General features: G+C 46.3%; 3 protein-coding genes across 5 annotated transcripts in view; 2 read left to right on the top strand and 1 right to left on the bottom strand.

Moving 5' to 3' along the window:
• Positions 1 to 455: 455 nt before the first annotated feature.
• On the top strand, positions 456 to 10,681 carry PLEK2 (pleckstrin 2). Its single transcript, XM_051620204.1, has 9 exons — positions 456 to 709; positions 3,276 to 3,440; positions 4,411 to 4,592; positions 5,322 to 5,413; positions 5,725 to 5,912; positions 6,409 to 6,510; positions 7,847 to 7,930; positions 9,089 to 9,167; positions 9,631 to 10,681. The coding sequence occupies exons 1-9, from the start codon at positions 662 to 664 to the stop codon at positions 9,756 to 9,758; spliced, it is 1,068 nt and encodes a 355-aa protein (XP_051476164.1). The 5' UTR covers positions 456 to 661; the 3' UTR covers positions 9,759 to 10,681.
• On the bottom strand, positions 10,611 to 15,930 carry LOC127385025 (galectin-related protein A-like). The gene is made up of 4 exons (XM_051620206.1): positions 15,544 to 15,930; positions 13,387 to 13,475; positions 12,439 to 12,613; positions 10,611 to 12,093 (listed from the first exon to the last, which is right to left on the bottom strand). Exons 1-4 carry the CDS (start codon positions 15,916 to 15,918, stop codon positions 11,950 to 11,952), a joined length of 783 nt encoding a protein of 260 aa, XP_051476166.1. The 5' UTR covers positions 15,919 to 15,930; the 3' UTR covers positions 10,611 to 11,949.
• Positions 15,931 to 16,379: 449 nt separating this feature from the next.
• The window catches only part of ZFYVE26 (zinc finger FYVE-type containing 26), a 53,499-nt gene continuing 51,808 nt past the window's right edge, over positions 16,380 to 18,070 (top strand). For all 3 annotated transcript variants that reach the window (XM_051620199.1, XM_051620200.1, XM_051620198.1), the window contains exons 1-2: positions 16,380 to 16,491; positions 16,867 to 17,079. In XM_051620199.1, coding sequence (XP_051476159.1) covers positions 16,421 to 16,491; positions 16,867 to 17,079 — 284 coding nt within the window. In that variant the 5' untranslated portion in view covers positions 16,380 to 16,420. The remainder of the gene's footprint in view (positions 16,492 to 16,866; positions 17,080 to 18,070) is intronic.

The following is an 18,070-nucleotide window of genomic DNA, read 5'->3' as shown; positions in this document are numbered from 1 at the left end:
ACACTGCACAAAGTTTATTGATCAGGCTGCTTCACTAAAAGCCAGAATAGTTGCTTAGGTAGGGATTTTGGATATTAAATTGAGAATCTTGGTTTATATGCCCGCTGGAAGTAGAGTGGGCTTTTAAGCACTTTGGGGCTTCTTTGGTAAAATAAATTCCTAGCAAAATAAGTTGTTTTAAGTAAAAGTCTCCTTGTAATTAGAATATTTTATACGTGGCACTTAAGGTATTCTGATCTGTAAAACCCCTATGAGATGTGTTCATTAGATGAGAAATGTTATGTGGTAGTGTTGATTAGTCTGGTTTGTAATAATTTGGCTGCTCATACTGGCCGACTCACTCAGGGCTGGTTTATTGCTATACCTAATTCAGTGAAATTCCTTTTTAGACTTCCTTTAGACTTTGAAGATCCTTTCAGACTTCCTTTTGTTTTGCTCCCCGGAGGGCAGGTGATGTATCAGAGCCAGCTCACTGTTTAATTAATCTCTCATAGGTGGGAAGAGAGGGAGAAAAAAACAGGCAGGGGAGGGTGCGTCATATTGGAGGAGGAGGGTAGCAAAGAAAAATGAGCTTTCTTAAACAAATCGCGTGCAGAGGGACAGGCTGCCAGGGCTCGGGCACTTCTCAGCAGGGGCTCGGCTCTCTTCCCTGCTGGCCACAATGCAAGAAGCAGCTGGAATCCTGAAGGAGGGCTTCCTCGTCAAACGGGTAAGTGTTTGCGTCCCCCTTCGTGCGGTTCAGCTGCAACGTGAAATCAGCCCTTGGGACCAGACCGACCCAGAGCTCATGTTGGAGGGGCTCCTGCCTACTCCTGGGAAAAGGAGTCCCTCCAGGTTTGGGCACATGCCTGCTGAGGGAGCTGCATGAACTGCAGGTGTTGGCTGTCCCTCGAGTTTCACCATGTTGGTGTTTACCCAGGGAAAGTGAATTAGCTATCAGGATTACTCAGCTATCAGAACACCACTATGCCTGCACCTAGAGCACACCTCTGCGTACAAAAAAATTACCTGGCAAACAGCTACGTGGCAGCAGAGGAATTGGCCATGGAAGCACAGAGAGAGGGAAGATGTTTTGACAGTCTTTGAAGATAGTTTGTGCCTTCTTTAGCAGCCCAGTTGAGCAGGGTTTCCCATTTCCTATGAGAGGATGGGGAACAGAATATCCTTTTTGAAGGGGATCACAGCACTGCAAACTTAGAAATGTGCTTGAAATAATTTCATTCTTCTGCACCGGTCAAGTTTCACACCCCTGTAAGAAAATTTTAGCCAAAATATGGAGAGAAGAGCTGAAAGACAGTGTAACAGATTTCAGTCTTTCCAACACTTCATATAGGACCAAGTCAGTCATAGCTGGGACACATGCGGGCAACTTAGCGAGGGGCGTAAGCTGCTTTTAGTACCAAGACTGTCTCAGTCACTAGTATGGTCCTTGAATGCACACAAATAAGGTGACTCAAAGGTTTATTCAAAGCTTTGCCACACCTTGGCAAATGCTTTTCCACAGTACGTGGCAGTGCTCCTGGTGATAACATGAGGGTAATCTTGGTCAGCTCTTCTGGCAAAGCCCCTGGCTGGCTGGCTGCCAGTTGCATGAAGCCATGCTCTACGTGGAGGAGAGCTGCATGGACAGAGTTGTTCCTCATCCTCCCTTCTGCAGCAAGGGCAGAACAGTCCCAGCTCCTGCTCTCCTCTCTGGACTACAGTAGTATTTTGTGGCTTTTAAGTGACTTCTGAATTCAAGATGAGAATCCAGGGCACCAGCTGTGTGAGAGGAGTAGGTTATTAGCAGCACAGTGAGCTGTAACTGCCAGAAGTCTGAACAAAATTGCTGAGATTCACAGTTTGATAGGAAGGAGACCACAAAAAAGGCTAAAGGAAACTGAAGGAGAAGGGAACAAAGGATACAGTGAAAAATTGAGGAAGGGGTGGGATCAGGTAAGAAAACAGAGCTTTGGTAAGAAGAGAGCAGAAGCAAGGAGATTATCGAAAGCATTATAAATTACTGAATTATGTATTGTATTATAAAGTAAATGTGTGGAACTCAGGTGAAGAAAAAGAAAAGGTAAGGCAGCTTTCTGAAAAAAAAAGATGAAATATCCAAGGAAGGAGCCATAGGAAAGAACACACTATCAGGAAAAATTGCCAAGGGACTTTACAATACATGAAAAAAACACTGAAGGAAGGGAGAGAACAAACAAGTTAGATAAATTGTATTTAGTATAGACTAGAATACGTTAGATATAAAGTGCCCTGGAATTTAGAGACTCATTACCCCACCTTTTCTTGGAAACTGTTGTTTTTCCCCTTTACTCATAGGGAATTAATGAGGTTTGATTCTTGCCACAACTGGACCTTTCATGTTTCTTTCTCGTAGCTATGCTCACCCTCTGCCAGGTGTCAGAGCTTCCTCTACCCAGTGCTTCCCCTGCTGGCTGTAATGATTCACTGCCTGCAGAAATGGAGTTCAGCTCCCTGCACGGCGAAGCTGGACCTGACACCCTAAGACAGGACGGAGCCTGGCAGTGCCACCCCTCGCTGGGTTTGCTGTCCTCTAAAGCTGGGCTGAAAGCAGCCGGGGGCTCCTTGCTGAGGGGAAAGAAGAGGATTTGTCTATATTCTGAAATTATTCAAGAGGCATTCAACAGGAGCCTTTATTAATTAAGAATTGTATTTCCTTTACAAGGAAACAGCAGCACAGGGAATGTTTTAGCCCAGGAGGTTGGAGGCAGTAAGAGGGGATACTCAGGAAAAGCCAATTCACATAGCAAAGTGCTTTCAAAACCCCTTGGCACCTACAGCCACGTCAAAAGGACTAAGAATTAAACACACAAAACACCATCCAGGGTACCCAGAGATGAGGGGTTTGTCTCCAAGGGCCCTCAGACATTTTGGATTTAGCCCTGTTCCTGCCTGGTGCTGTCGGTGGGCAGGTGTGCACCTAAGTTACAGCTTTTTGAGATAAGTCATGTGAGCTTTCACAAGAAGCAATTCTCACCAGCAAAGCAGATGTCCTTGCTGGGGAAAGAGCAAAGTACCTTTTTATTGCTCCATGATTTTATAGTGATGGAGCTGTGGTATTTTGTTACTAAAAATGTTGATTTCAGGGAGAAAAAGTCTCAGAATAACTTCTTGTGTTTATTGTCATACAGTTCCCTGCTGTTAGTTTATGGTATTTTAACAACACACACACACCAGAAAAAAAAAAAATAAAAGAAAAAAAAGGTATTTTCTCAATGCTTGTGCTAAGTTAGCTTTGTGGATTTCTTCCCCTCTAGGGACATATTGTTCGTAACTGGAAAGTGAGATGGTTCGTTCTGCTTCAAGACAAGCTGCTGTATTACAAAATTGAAGGAGGCAAGAAGGAGCCTTTTCCAAAGGGCAGGATCCTTTTGGATGGCTGCACTATTACTTGTCCATGCCTCGAATATGAGAACAGACCGGTATGACTGGAAAAATTTATCCCTTCTTAATGATGTTCACTTTCTAGTCCTTTCCTCTCCTCCTGACTTCTTTGATTACTGCAACCACACCACTGAGGAGTGTTTCCAGAATTAGCCCCAGTCAAAGCAAGATGTCATTAGCAGAGTAACCAGGACAAGCAATGAACTCCCTCATGTCTTTGCTGTTCTTTGTGCCTAAATGTGAGTCACAGCCATTAATGAGAAACAAAAACAACACGCCCCTCATACTCACAGTGGAAAGAATAAGTGCAAATGCAGCAGCCCAACAGTGTGTGGAGGGAGGACACAATAAGCTCAATAAAATCTGAGGAGGATGGGGAAAAAAGGAAACTCATCCTCTCTGGTAGTTGTCTTAGACACTGGCTGTGTCCACAGGGTGCTCCTGAGCATCCAGGTCAGACTCTCTTTTCCTTCACCAATGGGACTTCACTGCTGTGGAAAGTTTCCAGCAAGAGGGCTCCGGAAGTGAAACTGCCTCCTGCGCTTCTCCCTTCCCCCGCAGGCAGTGGCAATGCAGACTTCCTCTGAGCAGGGCCAGAAGGGAAATGACTCTGGAAGCTGCTATTTCAGGTCTTCTCGTGGCAGACAGAGCCTAGTGAGAGTTTGTAGTTGTTGAGACACTTGAGATCTGGATGTGAAAACTCCATAGTCAGCTACACACTCCTATGTAATCTAGTATCTGGGTGGTCTGCTCTCTTTCAAGTACCTAAAGCTCCATGCATACAAACCATGCTTGGAACTGAAAACCTAGGGATTAGGAGTGGGCAGGAAGCCAAAAACCCCCAGAGTTGTGCCCACCATCCTTCCGGCCAATGCTTGCTCTGTACTGCTCAGGTGGGATGCCATATCAGACTTATTTGTGTCACTTGGGCCAGTGCCAAAAGACACAAAATGCAAGTGATGGACAATAGCTAAATGATGTTATTGCTTTGCACTTCTTCCTCCACAGCTACTCATCAAACTAAAGACAAAAACCAACACAGACTATTTCCTTGAATGTTGCTCCAGGGAAGAGCGAGACTCTTGGGCTTTGGACATCACTGGAGCTATTCATGCTGGTCACCCGGTACAGGTACAAGAGCTTCACAGAATGAAGAACTCTTTCAAACTGCTTGAGAATATCAGCCTTCAGTAAGTGTACATGGTTTCTCCTTCTGCTATGGCTGTAGTCTGCAAATTGCCTGAGCTGATGGATGGGGAAGCTCCTCTCAGCACAGATCTGCTCCTGTGTAGCCACGAGCCTCTAAACTGGCTGCTCTGCACTAGGTTTGCACACACCTTTGCAAGGGCACAGTAATGCTGTTTTTCCTGACCATCATTTTGGGGGAGTGGGGCATGTGAATTCTGCACAGGCATCTCACTGCTGTCTTGAAGACCTTCCCAGCCAGCTGTAGAGGTTCTCACTGGGGAGATGTATTACTTCAAAAGATATTATGTCAGGGAAAGACGGAGCGAAGACATTACGTTGTTCATGCCATGTTGATAAGCTTTCAAAGCTGATAGCTGGAATCTAAACTAGGATTTGCATCATGTTAAACAAGAGGAAACAGAGAACTGATTAAGAAACACAAAAAGTTACATGAATTTGATTTGTGTTGAGAAGGTAAATGGAGGTTGACTATAGCACAGTTTGAAGTGCTTTAAATGGAAAGATACTTTGTGAGATATCTTGTTTAGTGCTGCTATTGGGACAATAACATTTTCCTACAACGTACTTAGAGTAAAACTTATGGGGGAGTATCTAGACTGCTTCCCATCTTTATATTGGTAATCACCAGGGCATCCCAGGCACTGTCAGAAGTATGTGACAGTTTCTGCCTGTCTTTCTATGCTAGTAACATCCTGTGTTCTCTTTTACAGCCAAATAGTGGAGAGAATGTGTGTCAGCAGCACTGGAGTTAGACTGACCCGCAATTTGGAGCAAGGCAACAGATACAAAGAGACCTTCACAGGTACAGTTGCTGCAGGCAAAGAGCTTCCTCACATCTGTACTACCTTCATGGTGGGATCAGCTGTAGCCCAGTGGAAAGTAGTGGTGCAGCCAGGCTCTCTGACACCTTTCTCTCTTGTTGTTTGGATACGTTGAAGCACATGTATCCCGCACTTCTGGTCAGACTTGCACTTCATCAGCAGTCTTTGTGATGATGTCAAAATGTTTCAGAAAATAAATTTAAAAAATAAATAAATAAAGGCCTGTGTGGCCATCCATCTGGCCTTGGAAGAGCATGTTGCCTTGGTATGAGAGCTGCCTTTCTCCCTGCAGGTTCTGCCCTGGTGGACTGGCTCATCTCCAACAGCTTTGCCGTGTCACGGTTCGAGGCCGTCACCTTGGCATCCATGCTGATGGAGGAGAACTTCATCAAGCCCGTGGGAGCCCGCAGCACTGAGGCCACACGCTACAGCGACCTCTCCGAGCAGTTCCTTGACGACTCCACTGCACTGTACATGTTTGTAAGTGATGCAGCTGCCAACAGAGGCGGCTCCTCTGCCCCCCACTTGGTTTGGGGCAGAGGTATCAGGAATGCAACCAAAGGCAAAATATGCAGGTTGTGAAAGTAAACACAGAAAGAGCAGCTCTAGGCTTTTAATGGTGCTAACACTCAATCTTTTGCTGGAGACAAATAGCTACATGTATATGGAGTGATCTACAAGCTACACAATTAGGCATTAAAAGGAGTGTGTCCCTCAGGTGCAGTGCTGTGTCTGCATTTAACAGAGGCCATGCTGAATTTATGCTGTCATTCAAGGCCACACTGCATGTGCAGGCTTTACAGCTGTAATCTGGTGCTTGTAAATCTTGGACCCACAAAGCAGCAGGGCTACAGATTAGAATTTACTCAGGACATATGAGCTAAAACAGCTCAAGGAAAATAAAATGCTGAACTTTGTACTTGAATGTGTGTTTAGATTAAAAAGAAAAGTGGAACCATCTTTTCCTTGTTTGCAGGCTGAGAGCAGTAAGAAAAATATCAGTTCCAAGGAAGAGTTACAATTTAACATCTCTGAATTAAGCGGCACAATTGTGAAGCAAGGATTCTTAGTGAAACAGGTAAATACAGTCTTTGAACCTTTACTGGGAAACAAGAAAAATAACAGCTTCTAGGACTTCCTAGAGAATACATGTGATTTATATGAACATGGCTGGGGAGTTGTGGTCAGCAGAGCTAACTTGCCTGTCAGTTCTACTATCAGAGGTAATGTAGTGAAGAGTACCTAGCTATTAAGAAGTGAGCTGTGGAACTTGCTGCTCAGGCAGGATTAACTGGATATTCTGTATATATTAAGTGTGTACTGAAAGGTGTAAAATAGTATCGAAAGTTCCACTGAAACTCCAAGTCCCACCATGAGATGTTATATTCACTTCCAAGCAGATCCACTGTTCCTCTGGTTTAACCTATCCCATCCAAGTCATGAGACCAACTTTGACCTTCTGCTGGCCACAGACAAATTTCAAAGCTGAGTAGATTGACTTTGCATGAAGTGAACATTTAACTGTGGTCAGTCACTCATGTACAAATGGTTGCTCTGGTGGTGGTGAGACCTGTTTTCTTTGGGCACAATTACCTGTTGGCAGATCCTGTTTACAAGATCCCACCCTTAGTCCGCAAGATTTCATTTCTGACCCTTGCTGTGAACAACATGAGGATCAGCCACACTGTTTCAATGCATAAAGCAGCCACCTGCAAAGGAATGGCCACATTTTGCTCTGTACCCTGAGCTACTGTTTTTGTGTCGTGCAACTGGATCATCAGATGTTCCCCAACCCTCCCTCCTCTGGCTACCAGAGCGCAGTGAGGGCTGGCAGAGGGGTGGGTGCCAGGAGCTGCTGGGGCAGCCCCCCATCACCACAGGACAGGAGAGCTGCCCAGGAGCCTTTCCCCATGGCCAGCAGCTGTGAGGGGCAGTGCCCAGCAGCCCCAGCCCTAGGCTGGCCCTGAGCCCCAGCACCAACTCTCCAGGAGCTGGGGATGCTCTCAGGGTCTGGCCCAGGCTTGCGGTGCTGCCCTGCACCAACAGCGGCTGAGAGGGCTGAGGGGAGAGAGTGAAGTGTTGTGAAAGGACCCAACATAATCCCCTCAGCCCAGGCACAGCATGGGTTTTTAATCCAAGACCCTTGTTTAATCTGAAATTAAGAGCAGGAATCAGGTATGTAATCACTTGGTCCTGTTATTCTGCTTTCTTGGTTCTCAGGACAAGTAAGGGAGAGAGGAGGGAATTAGCAAGGTATGAGGAAGGATGTTAAGCAGAAAATCCTGGGAGTTACTGTGTTGTCAGAAAATATTTTTTCTCTGCTGTCTTCAAAACCGCTTTTTTCAGAACCTGCAGAAAAATGTCTGTTGCAGGAGGTATTTATTGGTGGTAACTTTAATTTTTCTGTTTTGCAGGGGCACAAGAGGAAAAACTGGAAGGTGAGGAAATTTGTTTTGAGAGCTGATCCTGCTTTTTTGCACTACTATGACCCCACTAAGGTATGTGAGTGGGGAGTTACTACCCCCAGAAAGCTTCTTACAAATCTAAACATTATAATGAAAACACAATTATGGTGTGTTGCATCCAAATCTCACCCAAAAATCGCTCTCACCCAAATCTCCTTCTGGGTTCCACTATCCATTTCCTGGGGAATAAAACTTCTCTAGCCTTACCCTGGGAGGTTGTCCTTGTAGGATTTTCTGTCACTGCATCTTTCCTCCTGTATTTACCCAGACAGATTCCTTTTCCTTAGCCAATGGGCAGCAGTGTTCTTAGGATTAGTCTTTTGCTGTACTCACACAGTCTGGGATCATGCAGGGATTCTTCCTGAGCTGTGATCTTTCTGGGCTGACATCCCACCACTTGAGGGACGTGATGCTACTGGGATTTTTTATGTTCTTATTGCAACATTGAATAGGGTCTCCTTGATGCAAAGAATTTATAGGAATTTCTGCTATTCCATTTTAAACTCGCTCAGGAAATAGTAGAATTTATCTTCATGGATGTGATAACCAGTGTGAGCAACCTAGAAGGGCATGTAGATACATCAGCCCCAGATGCATAGGACTTGTATAGAAATGCTTCATGTGACTTTGAAAGAAAACACAAACAACATAACAGTGAAAGGAGCTTATGGAGCTGGTTCACTTTTTGTTTCCTGTTTTGCTGTGGTTTTCTGGGGTTTTTTTTGCACTGCAACTTGCCCTTGTGATGCTATAAACTCAACCTGCAGAACCTGAAGATCAGACAAGAGAACAAGCCGACTAGTGAAAACAGTCAATTTTTTCCCATACAGTCTCAGAGAAAAGCAGCAAGCTAAAACCTTGCATAAATAAATAAATAAATAAATAAATAAATATTTTAAAAAATATGGTTTGTTATTGATTAGACTGTATATAAGTTTCAGATGTGGTTGTCAGCCTACCCCTATGCTTTTAATTTATCTCCACCATTGCCAGCTACTTCAGAGAAACATCTGAGACTGAAACAACATAATAATGTATTTATTTACATGTCCTAATTGACTCCTCTTGTGACACAGATGTTTTATATCTGGAAGAACTGGCATTACATCTCCACCCTCAAAAATAATTGATGTGGAAATTATTCTAATGATGATATTTTCCAGATAAGCCTCCTTACTTTTTTATTTGCAGGAAGAAAACAGGCCAGTGGGTGGATTTTCTCTTCGTGGCTGTCTTGTCTCAGCTCTGGAGGACAACGGAGTCCCAGCAGGTAAGCACAAGCCTCTAAACTTTCATACATACATATTTATGCCATAGCAATACAGCCTTTGGGGGTGGGTTTGTGTGTATGCCTGGCTGTATGCAGTGGGCTGGCCTTCCCTCTCCCCTTGCAAACAAGGGAAGAGGCGTAGCATGAAAAATCACTGTGCTGCTGGACTGTTCATACCAGAGGGGATTTTTTTTCTAGCATAACTTCCTCATATCTTGGGTCTTCCCCTTTTTATGGGCTTTTCTCGGTCAGATGAATTCTGAGACAGTCTTAAAACACTGATTAATAGTCTAGAGTTAACAAAGAGGAAACGCCTTCTTTTTGCATGTTGTATAGCTCAAAGTCTTGAGGTCTGATACCCTAATTCACTAAATTCAAATTCTTCCCTATGAAGTTTAACATCTGCCATGAAGGATTTCTCTGTGTACCTTCCTGATCTGTCTTTTTTTTTTTTTCTCTGCAGGAGTGAAGGGCAATGTGCAAGGCAACCTCTTCAAAATCATCACCAAAAATGACATTCATTATTATATCCAGGCCAGCTCCAAGACAGAGCGAGCACAGTGGATTGAGGCAATCAAACCACTGACATGAGCAAGGTGGACTCCATGCCAGATGACAAGTCACATTTGTGATGAAGTTTCCTGCTGTCATTGTCTGAGAGTGTTGTTTTTCCCTTTGATAGTCTATTTTTTTTATTTGTATCACCATAGCACCTAGCAACTTCTGGCAGACCAGCATCCTAGGTGCCTAGGAGTCATGTAGATTCAGAATGATTCCCCACCAAGACCTTACCATCTAACCAAGAGACAAAAGACAACAGGTGGATACAGACAAACAAGACTTTACAAGGAAACAATGAGATATAATGTTCCAAGATGGAACAAAATAATTCTTTTGTACAAGTATTCAGTCTGTATCTGACAGATCCATGTTGTGCTTTATCCTAAAGCAGAAATGTCTTGCTCCTTTCCCCTTTATAAAGGGGCTCATAAACTTAACTAGTTAAGACTGATTGAATCCAAGTAATGAAAGGTCCTGGTGTCTGAGGCTGCCTTTCGTGGTATACCACAAAAGTCTTGTGCTAAGCAACAATCCAGCTGCCAGGATAATCACTGATGTGAAACAAACCAGGGGTGTGTCTGTCCGTGTGTCTGCTCTATCATTTGGTTCTCTGTTAGGCTGGAAAAGACCAAAGGATCCTCCTCTCCAGTATATAGATTATTCTTGTGCTGCTAATAGCCCACAGCAGCACAGGATCCTGAATATCAAATCAGACCAGTGGCAGTTATTCCAGACAATTGCTGATGATTAATATATTTGAATAAATCACACAGCCATAAAAGCAAGACTTTTCCTCTGGATTATCACCTTAAGTCCACTTATGTGGAGCACCATTGGGACTTACAACTTTAACAGCAGTTCTGACTATTGTTTTTTTATTTTAAGCCATACATGTTTCCATTTTTTGTCTAGTAAACTTGACTTTGATATCATTAAAGATTAAAAAAGTTCCATGCATTTGAATCTCCTCTGCTCTTTATACATGATTTTTCTCAGAGGGCAGCTAGAGTACATAAAAATAATGGTTTCATACACAATGAATTTAGATTTATAAAGAAACAGAGACATTCTCCACAATACCATAGGGTAGAATGTAATGTATGAGAGGATTACAACACCCAACCAGCCTGCTGTGATGTGCTATTTTCATAAAATTGTGTTATCTGAGTTCTTGTATCTGACAGCCAGACTCTGCAGCACCTCCAGAAGCCCTCTGAACACAGCATGCTATATATCCTCCCTGAAGTCACACAGGAATTTCATAGCCCTCTATCCATGGAACCACCTCTTTGCAGATGTTTTGTTCTCCAAGTTAAGTACTGAAAAAGAAAGTCTCTTTGTCTGAAGACTTTCCCCTTCATCCTGTGTTATAAGCAAGCAATCATAACAGAGCCAAAGGCAGCAGCTATGATAAATGCTTATATATGTATTAGAACAGCCATGTATTTAGGACTTTTTTCTAAATCTACAATGAAATAACAGCACAACACTCACGTGCATTCAAATACTTAACAGAGCTGGTAAAAAAGTTTGCCAGCAAAGTTGGAGTTTTAATTAGAAACAAGAACGGGCAATGCTGTTTCAGCTACAGATACAATTTCTAAGGCTGGTCCAGAGGAGACTGTGAAATCCACAGCTGCTGAACCCTTTCAACTCAAGGGAATGCTACCTGCAAGAGACAGGGATGGTGGTAAGGCACTTATTGCACAAATGGCTCTTTGCTGGCTGAGCAGAGCTTCCAGGAAAAGCAATTCCCTCCTGATAACTTAAGCCTTGCTGGGGCCCACCAGACTCCCTTATTCACTTAAAATGAAATCTTCTGCTTCTCTTTTCTCAGCCCTGCCACTGGGATACTGCCCAGTTCTTGTCACAAGGGTAACAGCCACCCCACCACAGAGGACTGACCTCCACCAGCTGACATGCCTAGGGGCTAGGGGACCATGAGGATGTGAAATACTGCATAGCATCATAAATCTCGCAGTTTGGGAAGCCAAGAGAATATCTCAGCAAAGGCCTTTGGATTTATGGGGACCAGCCATAGCTCTGCAATTGTTGAGTGTGTGTAAGAAAATAAGTGTATGTTTCAAACACATCAGAAAAGTGAAAAATGTACAGTTGCCACTCTCCAGAATCATCCAGGGGAAAAAGATAAAGCATTTCTCAGACAGGAGAGAAAGTACATTTGCCTCTGTCCTCTGGTGATTTTGTGGTCTCCTTTTTTTCAAGCTACTTTGGTAAGCTTGATGTCCCCTGTGATCTGCAAAGCTTTCACCAAGTTCAGGGGCTGAATGCGGTGGGTGAAGTCACAGAGCTGCCGTCCGTCAAGCAAGACCCGTATTTGCTGGTGTTCGCATAAGAGCTCCATCTGCAATGAACAAGGGCAGGGGATGGTGTTGGAGACAAGCAGCAGAGCTGATTTCATCAGCAAGGACTGAGAACACCATCTGATGGGGACAGTGAAGCACAAAGTCTACGGGTTCTTCTGAAATACCCCTAATAATCTACTCTCTGCTGAGATCATACTGTAAAGCTCCTTATAGTGAGTTCTCTCACTAAGACTAGAGAAAGGAATGGTTCTCTCCCACTGGGGCTTAAACTGTTGCTCTTTGCCATACTAGAGTAGTTAACCTGTCAATTTCAATAGTTAGCTAGGCCTTCAGCCTTTCACCCCGCCTTTTCTCCACCTTAATCATAGTACCCCCAAGATTACCTTAAATGTGTCACCTGCCATAAACGGGAAGTAGGGAATAGTTTTCTCTTCTCTTCCCCATTTCCCAGCAATTCGTGCATTTCGTGTGATGGACTTGTCACTAAAGTTAACTGTAAATAACAGCCCAACATCTTTGTTTGCATCCACTGGATCACAGAGCAGAGTCACTGAAAAGCTGAAAAAAAACAATTAAATTACTGGGACTTTCAGAAATGTGAAAGGACACAGTGAGCACATCAAAAGCACGTAGAGATTAGAGACAGTTATTGGTTTCTTGTCAGACTGGAACATGGGACTCCTATAGGGACTATGCATAGGCAGAAAGGGATGGAAAGAGGTTGGTCTTTGTTTCTCCTCCAGTTTCTGGTAGGATGCTACTGACTTCTGATGTTGCTTTCCCTCTCTTTGACTGGAATCAAACGTTTGTGGGTGAGCTGATTCCAATTTGTATCATAAAAAAGGTTGTGGAAAACTCTTTGGCAGTGTTAGTTGCACTGGAGTTGATCACTGCAGATGCAAAGAAGTGTAATGAGAGCACAATTGCTGTCACCCAGACTAAACACAGCAATGAACCTCCACCTCCTGTGCCAAAACCACTGGTTTTCAAATGGTGTTGATTCCAGCCCCCAGCAGACAAACAAGTCAAAGCCAGGTTCAAAATGGCACCTTTTCCTGGAGGAGAATTGCCCATTGTGTGCTCCCTCTGATTTGCATTAGATAAGGGCAAGGAGTAGAAAACCCTGGCAGGGCAGACGGAAGGTCCAAACGGTGATCTCACCCTTTTAATTTCAGTCTAAGAGCAGGAAAATTAAATAGAGCTGTAAATTATTAAGCTATATTACTTTCTTCCTCTCAAAGAGCCCAGACCCTCTAGAAAACATTTTAACTTAGAAGACAGGTGGGAACATGTATGGCAGGGGTGAAGTCCCTACCAGTCCCTTCACCTACCTCTTGGGGTTGGAATGTACCACCCCTATGACTGTGAGTTTCATGGAGGGTCTCAGGCCACCTTTAATTTCACCAACATACTGCTCCATCTGCAGGGAACAGTGAAAACTCATATCACTTCATTTTATTTTCACACGTGCAAATGAACATACAAATATTTCCGGCCTAAAATAATTTTTGTGCTTTTGGTATAAATTCTGTCTGTTCTAGTATCCTACTTGCGAGAGAGGGCCACCAGAACAGAAGGGCTGGTAGCCAGGTGCTGGCTGCCTGACAGGACTGCTGGCTGGCTCCAGCAGGCATCCTGGCCAAGCCTGCCCCCAGTAAGAAGAGTGGCCACTGTTGGTGCTCCAGCTGACCCACAAGTGTGACTGACAACCCTGACATGAGGCAGGCTTCAGGTGGCTCTGGGAACAGCCACCACTGGCTTCAGGTGAGGGATGCCACTCCCCAAGACCAGAGTAGGTACTGCAAGCTCTGAGGCTGCAGCTACCACATCTCCTTAAGTGAGAGGTCCCAAGTAGCTGTCCTCCACCACAAGAGCACGAAGCCAGCACAGATGCTGGCCCACTGCTGCACGTTGACAGAAGTGCAGCCGTGTCCTCACAGGTCATCCCAGTCATACCTGTCCCCATCATTTTTTTACAGCCAGAAAATGGTTTCTCCATGGATCTGCTTTTGTCCCATCCACAGAGACCTGTAGTTGCACACTCCAACCAAAGACTAGAGCTACATTCACTTGCTTCAAGTAATTCTCCTGCAGCTTAGATGGTCAGTGGAGAAACTAATGCAGGCAATGGTTGACATGGAAAAATAAGAGAGAGCTTAGGAATAAGTGATAGGGATATTTTGAGACTTCAGTTTGCAAAATGGCTTTAAAATGTAAATGTCAGAGTACTGCACTGTAGCATCTAATCGCTCTCTGTGCAGAGTCAGTTGGACAGAAGCTGCTCTAAACCACTAAGTGTTATGAGCAATTTGCCTAACACTGATAATATTCAAAGGCAATGCACAGCAGACCCTCTTTTAGATAAAAAGAGCTTTATCATTCCAGTGTTCCATGGTAAAAATGCAGACATTTTTTGCTAGAAGACCTGCGCAACATATGCATGGTTTAGTATTTTGACTATGGAAAGCACTACATAGGTATGGAAACCCAGAAGCTCCTTCCACAGCAAATGGGCTTCCATTCAAGTGTGAGTTGCTACAGGTATTTCATACTTATTTTTAAATGTTGGAAAACGTAACAATTATAGATTTTTAAATTATTGGATGCCAGCTTGCTTAATGGAAACGCAAATTCAGGATTAAAAATGTTTTGCCTATACTCCATTTCCTAATTTCAATATACCAGTTATATTTTCTGCTAAGATGACCTTAAGCAGTTTATTTTCCCACCTTGATATTTATATGCAGTCACCTTTACAGCTTCACAGATAAATTAATAAATCTCTAATTCCTTACAAGCCTAATATTAGAAGAAATTAATTTTAAAAAAAGACAGCACTACCCATGGTTGTTAGTCATGTACATTTACCCTTGCAGAAGTGGGCAGGTGACTCCAGCAGGTACATTTTGAACTTCTACAATGAAAGAAACGCATCAAGCACCTGACATGTCCTACTTGAGGGAGCAGCTAGCTCCTCGAGTTAGGATTCTGACTGCAAAGAGATCCTTTAAATTGGATACAGCAACTAGAAAGTGGGTAATAAGCAGAAAAGATCCCAGGCCAAATGAACTTCTTCCTCGTACAGGTCCTGCATCCCACTAAACCTCCTTCCTTGTCTGTGCTGGGGAGAAGACACAAAATAAGACCCCAGATTGAACGTGGAAGATGAGAAATGGTTTGCACGGAGCTGTATCATAGTAAACACCCTCATTAAAGGCAGAGGGGATGGGAGCTGAACAGGCTGAAGGACAACCACGCTTGTCCAAGCTTGCAGCTCCTGCCGCACGGCTGAAGCGCGCTCAGCAGCACAGGGACCCGCTGCCACCTCCGCCCTGCTGGGCTGACAGCGCAGGTGCCGTGCGGGAACAGGGCACAGGCTCCAGCAGCACCTGCCACGGCTGGCTGGTGGCTCCCAGCACGTGCACAGGGACACAGCCCCCTCCCCATGTTTTCTGCTCCGGGGCCCTGGGGGTGGCTTGCTCACTTACTTTGGGACACCTCTCCTCTGTCATCACCGCTCCGCCCCGCACACTCGCTCCCGCCGCTGCAGCCCCCGGAGGAGCGTTTGTTTTGTGCGCCGCGACAAACGCAAACAAAAAGCCCGGAATAAAGAGAGGATGCGGCGGGGGAGGGGGGGATGCGGGGGGCTTATCTGTGCCCAACACCGGCGGGACACCACCCAGCCCAGCCGCTGAGTCACGGGCCTCGCTCGGCGCCTCGTCCCGTCGGTGCCGGTGGGAGCGCCGGGCGAGCCCGCGCCCCGCGCCCGCCTTCCTGCCTGTCCGCGTAACGGGGCGCCCGCCGACACGTCTCGTTTTGCAGCGTAGACACGAACAGGCAACACGTGGTTTACTTCTCTTCATTCGTTTCTGCCCTTTCTCAAAGGGGAAAATACCCATGTAATAGAGATCCCTGTACAGGCCAACACACAGCGAGGCGCACGTACGGGACCACACGCATATGCAAGTACACGTGTGTGTGTGCGTGTGTGTGTACACAGGTGTACACAGGTGTACACAACACGCGCACACCCACCCCGCGCAGAGCGGCGACGCAAGAACACCCCCCGCTGACACCCCCCGGCTCACACCCCCCGCTGACACCCCCCGCTGACACCCCCCGCTGACACCCCCTGCCCGCTCCCCCCGCCTGCCCCGCCGCGCCCCGAGCGCCGCCAGCCGCGCGCCGGGGGGCGGAGCTCGGTGCGGAGGCCAATCAGAAGGGCGAGAGGCGGGGGCACGGGGCGGAGCGGACGCGCGGTGGGCGGGGCCGGACTCCCCGCCGGAAGATGGCGGCCTGTTTACCTTCCGCAGCCCGGCCAATGGGCGCGCGCCCGCCCGGCGCCCAGCGGGGGCGCTGCCCAAGATGGCGGCGGCGCGGGGCGGCGGGGCCGGGCGGACGGGGGCGACCGAGCTGGCTGCGTCCTGCCCCGCCAGGTAGGGTTGGCTGCGCTGCGGCGGGGTCCCGGGCCCGCCGAGCCCGGCCGGACCCTGGGGAGGAGGGCGAGGCCGCGAACCGGTGCGCGGCACAGCGAGAGGCCCGGGGGGACCGGCGGCTGCCCCCAGAGACAGCCCCCGCCGAGGACGCGGGGAGCGGCGGGAGCGCCCCGCCGGGCCGGGCCGGGCCGGGCCGCAGTCACGGCCGAGCCGCAGCCGCAGCCGCGCTGTCAGCCCGCGGCGCCGGCGGGCCCCTTGCCCCCCGCAGCCGGGCCCGGCCTGCCCTGCCCGGGCCGCGCCCGCAGGGCGAGCCGGCGTGGGGTGGTGCCCAGCGCGCCCCCGCGGCGTCAGCTTCTCGTGTCCACCCTGCCGCAGGTCGCCGGCCAGCGCTGCGAACACGCATGCTTTTGGACATGAAGAAGCGGTCTCTCTGGAGCGGCTCTTCGGGTTTTTCTGCGAGTGCGTGCGGCACGGAGACTGGGAGCTTGCGCAGGCCTGTGTGCCCCAGCTGAGCCAGTGGCACCGGGATGGCCTGGAGAACGTGGAAGCGATTCTTCAGGCTCTGGTGGCTTGTCCCGTGGGGGTAAGGTAAGTAAGGTGCCGTCTGGGTTCGGTAGGCTTGGGTGTGAGATGAGGAGGAGCAATTAGTGTAGTGGTGACTGAGGGAGACTGCTAGAATCTGGAAAATAGCGCTTGTCTCAGTGCTGAGGTGTCTTGGATGTCTTTAGATGTGCTGTTATCTGAATGTTGACATCTTGCCACTGCCCAAGCACTTAGCAGGCTGCTCAGCCCTCTGGGATTATGAGTTGTGTTCATTTATGCAGTTGACATGGTGATTGATACAAGCTTTAAACTATTTGAAAGCACTTCAGAACAGATTTTGTTAGGTTTGACTGAAGGATAATAAGAAGGATCATGTCCATAATAAGAAGTTACATTCCTTTGATACCAAGCTTTAGTTAATTTAGAAGTGGAACCACCAAGATCAGAACTGTAGTTATTTACAATATTCTCTTGTTCTGTTGAAGCTCTTGAAAGACCTTCTGATTTCTAAAAAATTAACATTTCAAATTATGCTATTGATTTCTCATTTCTCTTGTACTCAGTTTTGATATGGCATTGGTTTAACTCAATCCTAGTTAGTTTTGGTCTCTGCTTTTCAGGTGTATGAAAAGATATGCATATGAAGGGTAACTTTCTAGCACTTCAGGCAACATTTGTATTCCCCGTCTACAAGCAGGTGATCACACTTCTGGACAAATTAAAATTTGTGTAACCTTTTGGTAAAGGTCCTAAGAAAAAGTTTACATGGACAGCAGTTGAAGGAGTCTGGAGGAAGTTGTGCACATGGTTAGATGAGTATTGCTAACAACTGTGTGAGACACAGCATTTTTTATCTGTCTTTGAGGCTTTAGTTAGCAGTGCTGAGATTGTTATAGGCCAATGAACTTATCTTGGACTTTTTCCTTTTCCTAGTTCCTTTGGCAGTACTGAGTATGTTCCCTGACTATGTAGTTTTTGGAATGTGTGTGTAAATAGTGGAGCACATGAAAAGCAGGTGGAAATGAGAAGTGTTCTT

Source organism: Apus apus, chromosome 5 (assembly GCF_020740795.1).
Source record: "Apus apus isolate bApuApu2 chromosome 5, bApuApu2.pri.cur, whole genome shotgun sequence".
NCBI classification, from domain to species: Eukaryota; Metazoa; Chordata; class Aves; order Apodiformes; family Apodidae; genus Apus; species Apus apus.
Note: the sequence above shows the minus strand (reverse complement) of the source record. Positions and strands in the feature narration are given on the sequence as shown.